General features: G+C 37.8%; 1 protein-coding gene across 1 annotated transcript in view; it reads left to right on the top strand.

Moving 5' to 3' along the window:
* Window positions 1-15,693, top strand: part of Axdnd1 (axonemal dynein light chain domain containing 1) — a gene marked incomplete at its 3' end in the record, with an annotated part of 62,470 nt that overhangs the window by 34,303 nt on the left and 12,474 nt on the right. Inside the window, exons 15-19 of the mRNA XM_013015517.1 lie at window positions 838-1,072; window positions 5,646-5,844; window positions 9,722-9,815; window positions 11,755-11,963; window positions 13,298-13,394. Coding sequence (XP_012870971.1) covers window positions 838-1,072; window positions 5,646-5,844; window positions 9,722-9,815; window positions 11,755-11,963; window positions 13,298-13,394 — 834 coding nt within the window. The remainder of the gene's footprint in view (window positions 1-837; window positions 1,073-5,645; window positions 5,845-9,721; window positions 9,816-11,754; window positions 11,964-13,297; window positions 13,395-15,693) is intronic.

Genomic DNA, 15,693 nt, shown 5'->3' with positions numbered 1-15,693 from the left:
TGGACTTCGAAATATAATAATATTTCTTAAGTTATGACAAAATATGCCTAACATAAAACTTATATTTTAGCCCTTTTTAAGCATATAGTTCAGAGGCATTAGTATATTCATGACATTGTTCAGCATAACCACCATCCTCCTCCAGAGTCCCTCAGCCTCTAAGACTGAAATTCTGTGCCCATTGAAGAATAACTCTCCATTTTTGCCTTCCCTATTGTCCTAGTGATCCTCATTCTGTTTCCTGTCTATGAATTTGACTATCCTAGCCACTTCACCAAAGTAAAATCTTATGTTTGTTCTTTTATGATTGGTTTATTTCCCTTAGCATAATGTTCTCAAGGTCATCTATGTGTCAGTATTTCCTTCCTTTTTAAGGCTGACTAATATTTCCTCATGTGCATTTATTATATATATAGATAAACACTAAATACATAGATAAGCAGACACTATATCTTTTTTACTATTAAGACTATTTTTTAAAAAATTTAATTTGTGTGTATGTGTGTGTGTGTGTGTGTATGTGTATGTCTATTAGTGCTTAAACCTGGGGCCTCACACCCTTGCTTAGATTTTTCATTTAAGACTGGTACTATTCACTTGATCCACATTTCTACTTCCAGCTTTTTGCTGGTTAAATGGAAATAAGAATCTCACAGACGTTACTGCCTGCACTGGCTTTTAATAGTTATCTTCAGATTTTCACTTTCAGTGTAGCAGGGTCTTAGGCGTGAATCACTAGCCCCCAACTAAAAACATCTTTTGAAAATAAGTTTAATTAATTATAGATATCATGTTTATGATGAAGGAAAACGTTACTCCATCCTTTTCACCGTCTAGATGCTGAGTGAGGAAGCAGCAAAGTTTTCTGGGGATACTCTAATGTGCAGATATGATACTCTGAAGATTATTCAGCACTTACATGAAAACTGGGCAGATATTGGACTTGGGATCTTTCATCGCCATAGAAGTCTGGAGGGGCAGATGCCACCAGAGCTGCAGTACATGGAGGAACTAGTGCAGTACATAAAAAAGCTCTACAAAGAATATGAAATAAGAATAAATGGGGACAATGGTAAGAGAAAACTACAATACTAGATTTCTTGACACTGTAAAGCATTGCGACAATGATTATTTCGAATGCAATTAATATTTAAAAGTACAAATAAAAGTAACAAATGAATGAGTTTATTACATGGCACAAATGAAAAAGAATGTTTAGAAGCAAAAGAATAGCTGAATCATGGAGACAAGGGGTAACATATTTTTGAGATTTGCAGTTGACTTGTGATTAATAATGTATTGGCAACAACAATATGATTATGTAGAAGTAGATAAGTTTTCGGTAAGAGCACAAAACTTTTTCTTTTTTTTTTTGGTCTGGTCGTGGGGCCTGAACTCTGGGCCTGGGCGCTGTCCCTCAGCTCTTCAGCTCAAAGCTAGCGCTCTACCACTTGAGCCACAGCACCATTTCCGGCTTTTTTTTCCTTTTTGCTTATGTGGTGCTGAGGAATCGAACCCAGGGCCTCAGGCATGCAAGGCAAGTGCTCTACCACTGAGCCACCTTCCCAGCCCCAACTTTCTCTTTTTTTAGTGGTTCTAGAATTTGAACTTGGGGCTTTAGTGTTTGTTAGGCAAATGCTCCACAACTCTAGCCGTATCTCCAACCCTATTTGCTCAGTTATGTTTGAGATGTGATCTCAATGTTTGCTTCTGCTCCCCTTGACCACAATCCTCCTGTTTATGCTTTCCACCATAACTGGGATGATATACACACACCACCGTGCCCATTGTTTTCTGTTGAGAAGGATTCTTGTGAAGTGTTTTGCCTGGGCTGGCCTAGGACTGTGATCCTTTTGATCTCAGCCTCCCCAATAGTTAGACAAGAGCCAATATCGGGCTTAACACTAAATTTTATTTAAGCTTTAAAGAACATTATTTCCAACTTCCTAAATAATTCATGGTGTTATATAGAATTCTCTAACCTTTTATGAACCTAGAGTAAATATAAAAACATAACAGTGTAAAATAAACTCATAGGCTACCTCTCATTTATGACTATAAGGGCCAAAATTATAAACAAAATCAGTGCAATATAGCAGAGATTAAAAATAGAAACACTATAAACCAAGTAGGGTTGACTCCAGAAATATTTGAGTGATTCAGCATTAGGAAATAGATCAGCACATTACATTTTATCAAAATACTAAAAGAGAAAATATATTAGAAGAAAAAGGATGCTGAAATTTTTGGTTAAAATGTAACAATTATTCCTAACAAAAAGTCAAAATTAAATAGCCTTAGAAACATTTAAAAGCAAAACCACTAATTAAAAAGCAATAGTAGAGCTGAGTGCCCATTGCTCACACCTGTATTCCTAGCCACTCAGGAAACTGAGATTTGAGGATTGCAGTTTGTAGCTAGCCCCGCAAGAGAGTCTGAAGTTCTTCTTTCCCATTAACCAGCAAAAAGCCAGAAGTGGAGCTGTAGCTCAAGGGATAGAGCAGTAGCCTTGAGCCAAAAAACTGAGGGACAGTGCCCCTGCATTCAAGTCCTGGGATTGGCAAAAATAGGATCATAAATGGCAAACAAAAACTATTAGCATCCTGGAAAACAGAAAAATAGAACAAAATAAAAAAATAATGTGAACATTAGAAAAGATAAAGTGGCAATTTGTGCTGATAATATAGTTAAAAACTTAGAAGATTTGGTACCATAGGAAAAAAAGACTAAAATCAACTAGGGAATTTCAAGGATGAAAGTCATTATTGCCTTGAACAATGAAGAACCTAAAAATGGAAATGAAAAAGATGTTAACAGTCCATAAGTGATTAAATCTATAAATTCCTTAAAAGTTTACTTTTAAAGTGGCACAGATTTACAATGACAAATTTCGTGACATAATTCTCAAAAGAGTTGAATTATGAATCATAAATAAATGATTTATAGTTTCCAATTTTTTTTAAATTGTGAAAATACCGTACAGAGGGGTTACAATTACATGGGCAAGATAATGAGTACAATTCTTTTTTTTTTGGTTCCAGTCCGTAGGGCCTGAACTCTGGGCCTGAGCACTGGCCCTCTGCTCTTCACCTCTACCACTTGAGCCACAGCGCCACTTCCAGCTTTTTTTTCTGCTTATTTGGTGCTGAGGAATCGAACCCAGTGCCTCATGCATGCAAGGCAAGCGCTCTACCACTGAGCCACCTTCCCAGCCCATGAGTACATTTCTTATCAAGCATTATTGCCTCATCCTTTATTTCCCCTTCCCATCCTTTCCCAACTCCCCCCCCCCACCAAAGTTGTAAAGTTTGTTTTTCAACATAACAATTTGTACATCTCATTGTTGCAATGGGTCCACTTGTATCCCTATTTACATGATTTGTTTTTTCCCTTCCCCTCTACAATTTATACCAACATCAAATACAGTGAATGCAGGGGTTATACCGTGGGGGAGGAACATACAAAGCAACAAAGAAATCATCTTATAAGTATTTTAGAAACAGTCGCATGAAAGCAAAAACATTTGAATACTTATCTTGGGGTTCATTTCCCCTAACATCAACTTATCTGACCTTTTCTGCTTGTCTCAGACATATACTAGTTATTGCAAATAAGGGAATCCATGGGGACCTGTGTTTCTTTGGGCCTGGCTTACTTCACTTAATATAATTTTTTCCAAGCCTTTCCATTTCCTAACAAATGGGGCAATGTCATTCTTTCTGATGGAGGCATAGAATTCCATTGTGTATATATACCACATTTTCTTGATCCATTCATCTAGTGAGGGGCATCTGGGTTGGTTCCATATCTTAGCTATGGTAAATAATGCTGCAATAAACATAGTTGTGCTGGTAGCTTTAGTATGGTCTTGTTTGTGATCACTTGGGTAAATGCCCAAAAATGGGATTGCTGGGTCATAGGGGAGGTCTATGTGGAGTCATTTGAGGAGCTTCCATACTACTTTCCAAAGTGGTTGAACAAGTTTACACTCCCACCAACAATGCAGTAGGGTTCCCTTCTGTCCACATCCTCTCCAGCATCTGTTGTTATTAGAGTTCTTGATTATAGCCATTCTAACTGGGTGAGGTGGTATCGCAATGTTGTTTTGATTTGCATTTCTTTTATGGCTAGGGAGGTTATGTGTCTATTGGCCATCCTTCTGTCCTCTTCAGAGAAGTTTCTCTTTAAGTCTTTAGCCCACTTGTTTATTGGGCAGTTGTTTCTTTGAGGATTTGTTGTTGGGGGATTTAATTTTTTGAATTACAGGTATATTCTAGATATGAGACCCTTGTCCGTTGTATGGCTAGTGAAGATCTTTTCCCAATCCGTGGGCTTTCTATTGATCTTGCTAGCTATGTCCTTTGCCATAACTTTATGCAATCCCATTTGTCCACCCTTTCTTTGATTTGTTGTGTTTCTGGGTCTCTATTAAGAAAATTTTGGCCTGCGCCAAGGAGACCTAGGGTTTCTCCTATTCCATCCTGTAATGTTTTCAGAGTGTCTGCTTTGATTCCGAGGTCTTTGATCCATTTGGAGTTGATTCTGGCGCAGGGTGATATATAAGGATCTAGGTTTAGTTTTGCAAGTAGTTTCCAAATATTTATAATGTTTTATGTTACTAAGGTAGATAAGTTTTCGGTAAGAGCACAAAACTTTTTCTTTTTTTTTTTGGTCTGGTCGTGGGGCCTGAACTCTGGGCCTGGGCGCTGTCCCTCAGCTCTTCAGCTCAAGGCAAGCGCTACAGCGCTACTTCCGTTTTTTTTTTTTTTTCTGGTGGTTTTATTGGAGATAGGAGTCTCACGGTCTCTCCTGCCCGGGCTGGCTTTGAACCGCGATCCTCAGATCTCAGCCTCCTGAGTAGCTAGGATTACAGGCGTGAGCCACCAGTGCCCGGCTGTCATGTATTCTTTAACAATGCTTCCTAATAAAAAGTTGCAGATAACCCTGATCCATTGACTGTCATTGTTGTTCAATATAAAACTAAGTGAGAAAACACAGTCATAATATTCAACGATAACATTTTAAATACAATGGCAATATTTGCCCATGAGAGCATAAGGTGAACAGAAAAAAAAAGAGATAGCAAATGATTTAAAGTAATGAAGAATTCAAAATGCTAAAAGTTGGTGAAATTAACAGGTCATTTTAAATAATTTGCCAATCAAAGTTTACTAATAGGGTATTTTCTCTGTAATCTTTCAATGATTAAGTCCAGTGGATCAACATTAGGATCCATACTCAAAACTTTATTCAGGACTGAAAACTACTAAATTAAAAATGACTTTAAAACAATATTGATTTGTTTAATTTCAGTTGTTCCTTCGGTCATTCCATGAGAAAGTTGTTGTTTTCCTTTGTTACCTTCATATAGTGATTTATTAAATTGATTCATGTTATAGAAAACTGTAATTGATAGTTTTGGGGGTTAGTACATTTGATTGTAACCTGAGAAAATAAACTTAGAACACAAACTCATTTTATTTAAATAGTTAAAGGGCTAAAACTATAGTTGTGAGCATATTTATGTATCTGTTTCTATTACAGTCTCATAAATAATTTAAAATATCTAATAATTAATATTAAGTAGATTATACTCATATTAATTACTATTTAATAATTTAATATTTAATTTAATACCTTCCTAGGTATCTCTAAAATTATTCCAAATTTGATTGCTTCTCTTGACGTCTGTTTTTACAAGCTGGAAACCGCAGAATCTTCAGATAATCCTCTTGAAGAGTGGGAGGAAATAAATGAAAAAATCAATGAAATGAAATCTCAATTGGATGCATTGTTACGCTTTATTGGTAATGTTCCACAATACATGACTTTGGATTCTGGCTTGTAAGTTTCCATAGCTCTCTTTCCTTTTGAAAGAATGTTTGTAAGAGTTTTGTTGCAATATACTTAGTTTACTATACAATTCACCTTTGTAAAGTATACAATTTACTAATTTTCATTATGTTCATAGGAACACCTAAAGACTTTTTTTTGGTCTGTCATGGGGCTTGAACTCTGGGCCTGGGCGCTATCCCTCAGCTTTTCAGCTCAAGGCTAGTGCTCTACCACTTGAGCCACAGTGCCACTTCTGGCTGAGGAATCGAACCTAGGGCCTCATGCATGCAAGGCAAGCAATCTACCATTGAGCCACCTTCCCAGTCCCCTAAAGACTTTTAAAGTCTTCACTAACAAACCCTGAGAGGTGATGAATACCTTTGGCAAAGTAGCAGGATATAAAATCAACCCACAAAAATCAGTAGCCTTTTTAGACCAAGAATAAAGGAGATGGAGAGGGAAAGCAGAATAATTCTGCTTGCAATATCTTCAAAATAAGATAGGAATAAACCTAATCAAGGAGATAAAGGACCTATAGAATGAAACCTATAAAACTCTGAAGGAAGAAATAGAAGAAGGCATCAGGAAGTGGGAAGACCTCCCATGTTCATGGATTGTCAAATTTAATATTCTGAAGTAGGATACTGCTAAAGTCAGTCTACAAAATCCTGATGTAATTCTTTAGAGAGATAGGGAAATCAATCATAAAATTAGTATGGAAGCCAGACGTCAATAGCTCATACCTGTAATCCTACCTACTCTGGAGGCTGAGATATGAGGATTGTGGTTCAAAGCCAAGCCTGCGCAAGAACTCCGTGAGACTCTTATCTCCAATGAACCACTCAGAAAACCAGAAGTGGCACTGTGCCTCAAGTGGTAGAGGCTTGCCTTGAGCTGAAGAGCTCAAGGACAGCGCCCAGGCCCAGAGTTCAAGCCCCAGGACCGACAAAACAAAACACACACACACACACACACACATACACACACACACACACACACAGAAATTAGTATGGAGTCACATAGTGAAATAACCAAAGCAATCCTGGGCAAAAAAAAAAATTGCTGGAGGTTTCACAGTTTTAAACTTCAAACTTTACTATAGATCCATGATAAGCAAAACAAGTTAGTACTGGCACAAAAACAAACTTGAAGACCAATGAATCAGACTAGAAGACCCAAAAATGAACTCACACTCCTACAGCCATCTGATTTTTGACATGGAGCTAAAAGGATATGTTGAAAAGACAACCTCTTCAACAAATAGTGTTGGGAAAACTGAATATTCACATACAGAAGACTGTGATTGGACCCCTAATCTTCACCCTATACTAATATCAGTTCAAAGTGGATCAAACACTTTGTGTTCCATTGGCCTTCAGGTCTGTTTTTGTGCCAGCATCCAACTGTTTTGCTGTTATGGATTTATAATAAATTGAAGTTTGGTATTGTGATACAAAACTTGTGATAACCAGCATTCCCCTCTTGTGATAACCCAATTCCCCCCTGTTGCCCAGAACTTTTTTGGTTGTTCAAGGCCTTTGTGTTTCTATATGAATTTTAAGATTGACTTTTCTATCTCTGTGAAGAAAAACTTGGGGATTTTGTGGATATGATGTTAGTTTGCAGATGGTCTTTGGCAGTACGGACATTTTCGTGATATTGATCTTACCACTCCAAGAACATTTCCACCTTTTGTGTTTTCTTCAGTTTTATATTGTTTTCATTACAGAGGTCCTCTCCACGTCCTTGGTTAGATTTATTCCTAGGTATTTTATTTTATTTTTTCAGTTACTATGAATGGAGTTGTTTTCCTGATTCCCCTCTCATTGTTTGCTGTTGGTTTACAGAAAAATTACTGATTTTATATATTGATTTTGTATTCTTGATGAAGGTCTTTATTAGCTCTGGGTATTTGGGGATGGAATCCTTGGTGTGTTTAGGTATAGGATAATGTCATGTGTAAATAGAGATAGTTTTACTTCTCCATTTTGATCCGTTTTATTTTTTTGTAGGTAAAAGTTTTTGACTTGTATATCTTTTTTGGGGGGCTGGGTCGTGGGGCTTGAATTCTGGGTCTGGGCACTGTCCCTGAACTCTTCAGCTCAAAGTGAGCATTCTACCACTTGAGCCACAGTGCCACTTCCTGTTTTCTGGTGGTTAATTGGAGATAAGAGTCTCACGGACTTACCTGCCCAGGCTGGCTTTGCACTGTGCTCCTCAGATCTCAGATTCCTGAGTAGCTAGGATTATAGGCATGAGCCACTGGCACAGCTTTGTATATCTTTGTATATCTTTATTTTTAAGTAGTTGTACAAAGGAATTGCCATTTGACAAAGCACTTTATATGTACAGTACGTGTGGATCAATATCACCCCTCTCAGCATTCTCACTCTTACAACCTATCTTTCCCTTCACTTTCCTTAATTTTGTAGCATTGAATTTTTTACTACAATTCCTCCCTCCCCCTTGATCCATTTTATTTCTTATTCTTGTCTTATTGCTGGTGGCTAGAAATTCTTGTACTGTATTGAATAGTAGTAAAGACAGTAGAGACCCTTGTTTTTCCTTTTTTTCTTTTATGAATGAATTGTCCCAGTTTTTTCCATTTAGGATGATATTGGCTATAGGTTTGCTATATATACCTTTATTATATTAAGTAACATTCCTTCCTTTTAAATTTCTTCAGAGCTTTTAGCACAAAGAATGTAGAAAGTTGTCAAAAACCTTTTCTGTATCAGTTGTGATTCTTGGTCTTGGTTCTGTTTGTATGGTGTATAATGTTCACTGATTTTTGTATGCTGAACCAGCAATACTTGGAATGAAACCTACTTAATTGTGTTGTAGAATCTTTACGATTAGTTCTTAAATTATATTAGCAAGTATTTTATTCAATGTGCATGAAAGAAATTGGTCTATAGTTCTGTTTTTTGTTATATTTTTTGTCTGCTTTTAGAATGTCTAATACTAGCTTCATAGAATGAATTTAGTAATATTCCTTCCCTTTCTAAGAATTGAACCATTTCATCTAATTTATCTAAGTTGTTTTGCTTTCCCTGTTCTCTAATTCTTTATTGATTAACAGTTTCTGTTTTTCAGTACATTTAGTATGTTTGCAGGCATGGTTTCTTTGACTTCTTTTTTGCTCTCTTTCTCATTTCAAGAAGCTTCAAATAGTTTATTTAAATTATTTAAACAAATTTAAACTGGTGAAGACACTAAACCAGTTTCATTGGGGAATGGAGCATTCTTTCTCTTCTTGTTGTCCTGCTGGAAGCAATTAAGAGGACTTAATGTTCACTATTATTATATTCTCATATAACTCTATGGGCCTACTAGTGATTGTAAATGAGTTTTATAGTAGAGAGCTAATATTGAGGGTAAAATATATATTGTCCAAAATTATATTATGGCATATACAACCTACCTAGAAAGCTATTTTGATAAATCAAAGCTTGCACTGATTTGTGTGTGTGTGTGTGCGTGTGTGTGCGTATGTATGTGTGTGTTTGCATATGTGCCAGTACTGGGCTTGAACTCAGGGCTTGGGCCCTGTCGCTAAGCTTTTTTTTCTCAAGGGTAGTGCTCTAACACTTGAGCCATAGCTCAACTTCCAGCTTTTTGCTGGTTAATTGGAGGTAAAGTAAGAGTCTCATGGACTTTCCTGCTCAGACTGGCTTTGAACTGCAGTCCTCAGATCTCAGCCTCCTGAGTAGCTAGAATTACAGGCATAAGCTATCAGTGCTTATCTTGGATTGACTTTTGCCTAAGTTCTTGGAAAACTGTCAACACCTAAGTTTATTATGTCCAACCAAATAAAACCCTTTCTCTTAGCTGATAGTTACTAATAGATGCCCTTTTTTTTTTGCCTGATTTTTTTTTCCTTCAGGTCACTTCAAGATCATATATTTAATATGATTCAACAATTGAGTTTGAAGATAGGAAATGAAATTAACAATGGTAACATTGAACTTCGGCGCCATGTATGTAACTTATAAGGCTTTGGTAAAGTTATCTTTGCCTTGCCTGGTAGTTTTCTTCAAGGATGAAGCAGGCCAACTGAAACAGGGAGTTGGAAAAACAAAATGGAAGCTTCTATGATAGTTACTCAAATGGTTTTCAGCGTGTCAAAAATATAGTTTAGGAAATTATCAAGTTTTATTTTTTTCTTGTCGGTCCTGGGGCTTGAACTTTGGGCCTGGGCAACAGTCCCTGAGCTCCATTTACTCAAAGTTAGCACTCTACCACTCAAGCCACAGTACCACATTGGCTTTTTTTTGAGTAGTTTATTAGAGATAAGAAGAGTCTCATGGACTTTCCTGCCCAGTCTGGCTTCAAACCTCAATCCTCAGATCTCAGCCTCCTAAGTAGCTGTTATTACAGGCATGAGTCACTGGTGCCCAGCTCCTATCTTAAGTTTGAACATTCCTCCATCTTAAGGAAATTAGCCTATCTGGATTTACAAATTTCTTGGTTTAAGCTTACAGCACCATTATATAAACAGAATACAAGAGGGAGTAAAAGAAGACATCCAAGTAAATAAATTGTGTAGATCTCCTGACTCTATAAGCATGGACTAGCAATGGGGAGCTAGTAGAAATAGTCATTTCTGTCTCTACTTATTTAGAAGACTCTGGCCAAAAATTTGAGTTTGCCTAGAATGGCTTTAATGACAGATATCCATGTACATGCGAGAACAACATCTTTTAAACTTCTTGGCTTATTTGGTTTTGGAAGGGCTGGCACAAGTGACCCCAATTGCATTCTGACAATTTGCCCTCTTACATGAACAAATTTTTCTCTAAACTTTTTTCTGGACAATTTTCTTAGAATGTTCCACCAGCCCATGAACTGCCCATGGTTGACTGAAGTCCCTTGTCATATATACATGTTAATCTAGCTTTTCCTTTGGAGCAAAGTTGTGGGATTCTTTGTTTGTTTTGTCAGTCATGGGGCTTGAACTTGGGGCCTAGGTGCTGTCCCCTCGGTTTTTGTTGTTGTTATTGTTGTTCAAGACTAGCATTCTAGCACTTTGAGCCACAACACTACTTCCAATTTTCTGTTGGTTAATTGGAGCCTCATGTGTGTCTGTGCCCAGGTTGGTTTTGAACCTCAGTCCTCAGATCTCAGCCTACTGAATAGCTAGGATTACAGGTGTGAGCCACCAGAGCCCATCTTAGCTAAGGTAACAAGAATACGTAAGTGATACAAATAAAAACTAGATATTTTGCAAGTTAGGGAGTAGAGCCAATGATTCCAGATAGACATGCCATAATATTCAAGGGCATCTCACATGTACACTAGTGCTCATTTAGTTAATAAAAATGGAAATAGGCAGGCTTTAAATACCAGGGCAGTCCATATGACAAGTATATTTTTTAATAGTACTGATGACCAATAACAGTTTTCATTTAATCAAGATTACTCACTAATGGAATACATGTGTTTGTTGAGCTCTACAGAGTTTGTTTTAAGCAAGAAATCAGATTGGATAGTGCTTTCTACATTCCCATTCAACATTTATTTTCACACGGTAATGGGTTTTATCTCACAATATCAAAAAGATTGGAAATGTATGAGGTGATAAAAATATGCATATGATTGATAAGTTTGTGATGTGCTATGTCTCATATCATCATTCCCCTCAGTTTACAAATCCCATAGCAACCTTGTGAATGTCTGTGGAGCACTAGCAGCCTTGGAAAGTACAGCTTTAATGAATTAATCTTGGCAAAGCTGAAGAATAGAGTAGTTTGTAGGATAGTAAGCAAAAAGAAATAGGATTACACTGGTTTAGTAATGATTAGTTGATTTTATAGTTGAAAGTTGGACACAGGTATGATCCTTTCTGTCTTTAAATTTTTAATGGCTTTTACTGTTTATGTCAAGTGAGTCATTTGTATTGTAATTATTTTTAAACAGGTGGATGCGTTGCATATAGTTATGGTCCAGTGGATGGTAAACTTGCTGATTGTAATGGTTCCTGACTTAACTGACGCGGACACTCTTCCAAAGTTTGAGCAGGACATTATTGAAAGTGCTAAGCAACGTGATGTAGGAATTGCAGAATTAGAGCTAAATGCGATTGAACTGTCCAAAAAGTTGGCCCAATACTCCTGCTATTTGACCAGGTGAAACTCTGGTTGTTTTATTGCTGTCCATTTGATGATAAAATGGACATAAGGTAGAAAAAGACAATATAATAGGATTTACTTTAAAACCTTGAAAGAAATCTGAGTAGAGTTTTTCAGCTAGCTTCAACACTGTACCCAACTGGAATATGAGACTTTCTCTTCTCCCAGTAGCCTTAATATTCTTTTGGAAGCAGTGTTAGTATAGTGAAACATGTGTATATAAACACAGATTTTGAGTTTACTAATGGTCAAGGATGAAAGGCATGGAAAAAAGAAGAGAAGAATTTTAGAGTGCTAGGAATGTGGCTTAGTGGTAGAATGTTTGCCTAGCAGGCATAAAGCTCTGGGTTTGATTGCTCAGTACCACATAAAGAGAACAAGCTGGAAGTGGCACTGTGGTTCAAGTGGTAGAGTGCTAGCCTTGAGCAAAAGAAGCTTAGGGATAGTGCCCAGGCCCTGAGTTCAAGTCCCAGAATTTTAGAAAGGGATAAATTATTCTCCTTTGTTAAGTTACTGAGTTATGGTAAATTTCCATTTGGGCAGGATTTTAAACACTTAGAGGAATCAACAATAAACAGACCATGCTAAGAATGTTAGCCAGCCTCCCATTACTCTATACCTAAGATAGTTAACTTAGTTTTTTTGTTTTTGTTTTTGTCAGTCATGGGGCCTGAACGCCAGGCCTGGGCCCTGTCCTTCAGCTCTTCAGCTCAAGGCTAGTGCTCTTATCACTTGAGCCACAGAGCCACTTGTGGCTTTTTCTGCTTATGTGGTGCTGAGGAATCAAACCCAGGGCCTCATGCATGCGAGGCAAGCACTCTACCACTGAGCCACCTTCCCAGCCAAGATAGTTAACTTAGAAAGAAAAAAGGCTTGTGTAGGTTTTGGAGGTTTCAGTCCATGATTGATTGACTTCAGTGTTTCAAGCCTGTGGCTAGGCAGCACATCATTATAGGAGTGCAAAGTGGAAGGACTCCAGAAGTCAGGAAAAGGGGAAGAATCAAAAAGACTGGGTTCCCACATCCTCTTCAAGGGCTCCTTGTCATGACTAGTGATTTCTACAAGACTCCACCTCTTAAAGATTTCACCACATCCCACTGGTGTGCCATCTTAGGGAACCAAACCTTTAATATATGTGCTTTGTTGGGGTGGGCACATATACAGACCATAGTACTGAGTCTATGTGTTTTATTATTTTCTCTGTATTTCTTTTTTTCTCTGTCTCTCTCTCTTTCTCTTTCTGTCTCTTTCTTTCCCTGCCTCTCTCCTTCCTTCCTTCCTTCCTTCCTTCCTTCCTTCTTTCCTTCCTTCCTTCCTTCCTTCTTTCACAGTTGTTGCAACGTGATGGTAACAGCAATCGCTCTGAGTAAAGCAGCTCACTTAGAAAAAGATGCCTCTAAGGAACTTCAAGAACTGGAAAACTTAAAGGTAAGAGCTCTTTCTTTACCTTAATTTTTTTTTAAGCAGTATTTTGAGGTTTGGTTTATTTAAAACAAACTACACATGTTTTGGGTATACCATTTTATGAGTCCCAAAATATACACATACCTACAAAAGTAATGACTAAAAATAAAAATGGGGAATATATCCAACACACCAAAAGTCTGGATAGGTTGTAAATTCTTTCAGCTTTGTCTTGTCCCCAGGCAATATCTGACCCCCTTTCTAGCCAGATTCCTTTTTATTTTCTAGAATTTCTAAAGCTGAAATCATAGAATATATTCTTCTGGTCTAACTTTTTTGATTAAGCATAATTGAAAATCACATGCATTGTGCTTTTATCAAAAAGTAATGAACTTGTTTTATGTTGTGTGAGTCTCTTTCATTGCTGTGACAGGTTGCCCAAGAAAACAAACTATAAAAGGAAAGGACTTACTTTGGTTCATGTTTTAAGAAGTTTCAGGTCATAGTCAGCCAACTCCATTGATGTGAGGATAGAGTATCACGGTGGAGAGGGTGTAAAAGAACAGAATTGCTTACTTTATGGCAGCCTAGAAATAAAGAAGACAGACAGGAAGGGGCCAGGACGATATAGGGAGTAGGTCCCACCCCCTTATAGCCAACCCATTCATTATGAACACATCAGTGAATGAGTTCATGGATGAAGTTGACACCCTTATTATCTAATCACCTTTCAATGTACCCAGTTGGGGCGTGGGGGGAGGGCAAACTTTCAACAGATAAGCTTTTCTTTTTTTGTCAGTTGTGGGGCCTGAACTCTGGGCCTGGGTGCTGGCCTTCAGCTCTCAGCTCTTCAGCTCAAGGCTAGTGGTCTACCACTTGAGCCATAGTCCCAATTCCGGCTTTTTCTGCTTACATGATGATGAGGAATCGAACCCAGGGCTTCATGCATGCAAGGCAAATACTCTACCACTGAGCCACCTTCCCAGCCCAAGATAAGCCTGTTTTTTAGGGGGAGGGCACTTGATATCCAAACCATAACAGTATTTTTTTTAATACAGACACACATAGTTTACTTATAAATCCTCCATTAATGGGTATTTGAGTTGTTTCCAGGTTTTCATTATTATAAGCAAAGATTTGGTATACATTTTTTTATTCATCTTGGAAGAAACATTTATTTGCATGTCTCTTGGGTAATAGCTAAGAATGGAGTATGTACATTTTCTAAAGTGTCTAAACCATTTTTGCATTCCTGCTAACAGTAAATAAGTGTGAGTTCACATTCGAACTCATACTTGATGTGACCAGTGTTTTAAATTGTAAGCATTCTAAAAGGTGGGTAGTAATATGTCATTGTGGTTTTAAGTTGCATTCCTTAATGACTAATAGTGCCAAACATCTTTGATTATGCTTTTTTGTTGTACTGGGGTTTGAACTCAGGGCTTTATGCTTGTTAGCAGGCACTCTACAACTGGAGCCACTCTCCCCACCATTTTTGTTTTTATAAAGTCTCATTTATATGCCTAAGCCAGCTTAGAAATTGATCTTCCGATGGCCAGGTGCTGGTGGCTCACGCCTGTGATCCTAGCTACTCAGCAGGCTGAGATCTGAGGATCTTGGTTCAAAGCCAGCCCAGGCAGGAAAGTCTGTAAGACTCCTATCTCCAATAAACCACTCAGAAAACCGGAAGTGGTGCTGTGGCTCCAGTGGTAGAGCGCTCGTTCGCTTGAGCTGAAGAGCACAGGGACAGCGCCCAAGCCCAGAGTTCAAGCCCCACAACCGACCAAAATAAAAAAGAAAAGAAAAAGAAATTGATCTTCCTGTTTATGCTTCTTGCTTAGCTGAGAAGATATGGGCATGTCACCATACCCACTGCGATTTTTTTTTTAAATTATTGAGATGGTATCTTGTGAACTTTTTTTTTGGCCTCTAAATGTGATCCTCCCAACCTCTGCCTCTCAAGTAGCTAGGATTACAGGCTTGATTTCATGTATCTTCTTTGGTGAAATGGCTGTTCAAATCTTTGGCTCATTAAATATTATTAACATCTTTATTTATTATTGATTTTCTGGAGTTTTTTTTTTGTCAGTTGTGGGGCTTGAACTCAGGGACTGGGTGCTGTCCCTGAGCTCTTTTGCTTAAGGCTAGCGTTCTGTCACTTTAAGCCACAGCACCACTTCTGGTTTTCTGGTGGTTAATTAAAGACAGAAAATACGAGAGTCTCACAAACTTACTGCCTGGGCTGGCTTTGAACAACAATCCTCAGATCTCAGCCTTCTGAATAACTAGGATTATAGATGTGAGCCACTGGCACCTAGCTCAG

Source organism: Dipodomys ordii, unplaced genomic scaffold (genome assembly GCF_000151885.1).
Source record: "Dipodomys ordii isolate 6190 unplaced genomic scaffold, Dord_2.0 Scaffold27, whole genome shotgun sequence".
In the NCBI taxonomy this organism is placed as follows: Eukaryota; Metazoa; Chordata; class Mammalia; order Rodentia; family Heteromyidae; genus Dipodomys; species Dipodomys ordii.
The sequence above is the reverse complement of the archived record's forward strand: the minus strand, read 5'-3'. Positions and strand labels throughout refer to the sequence as shown.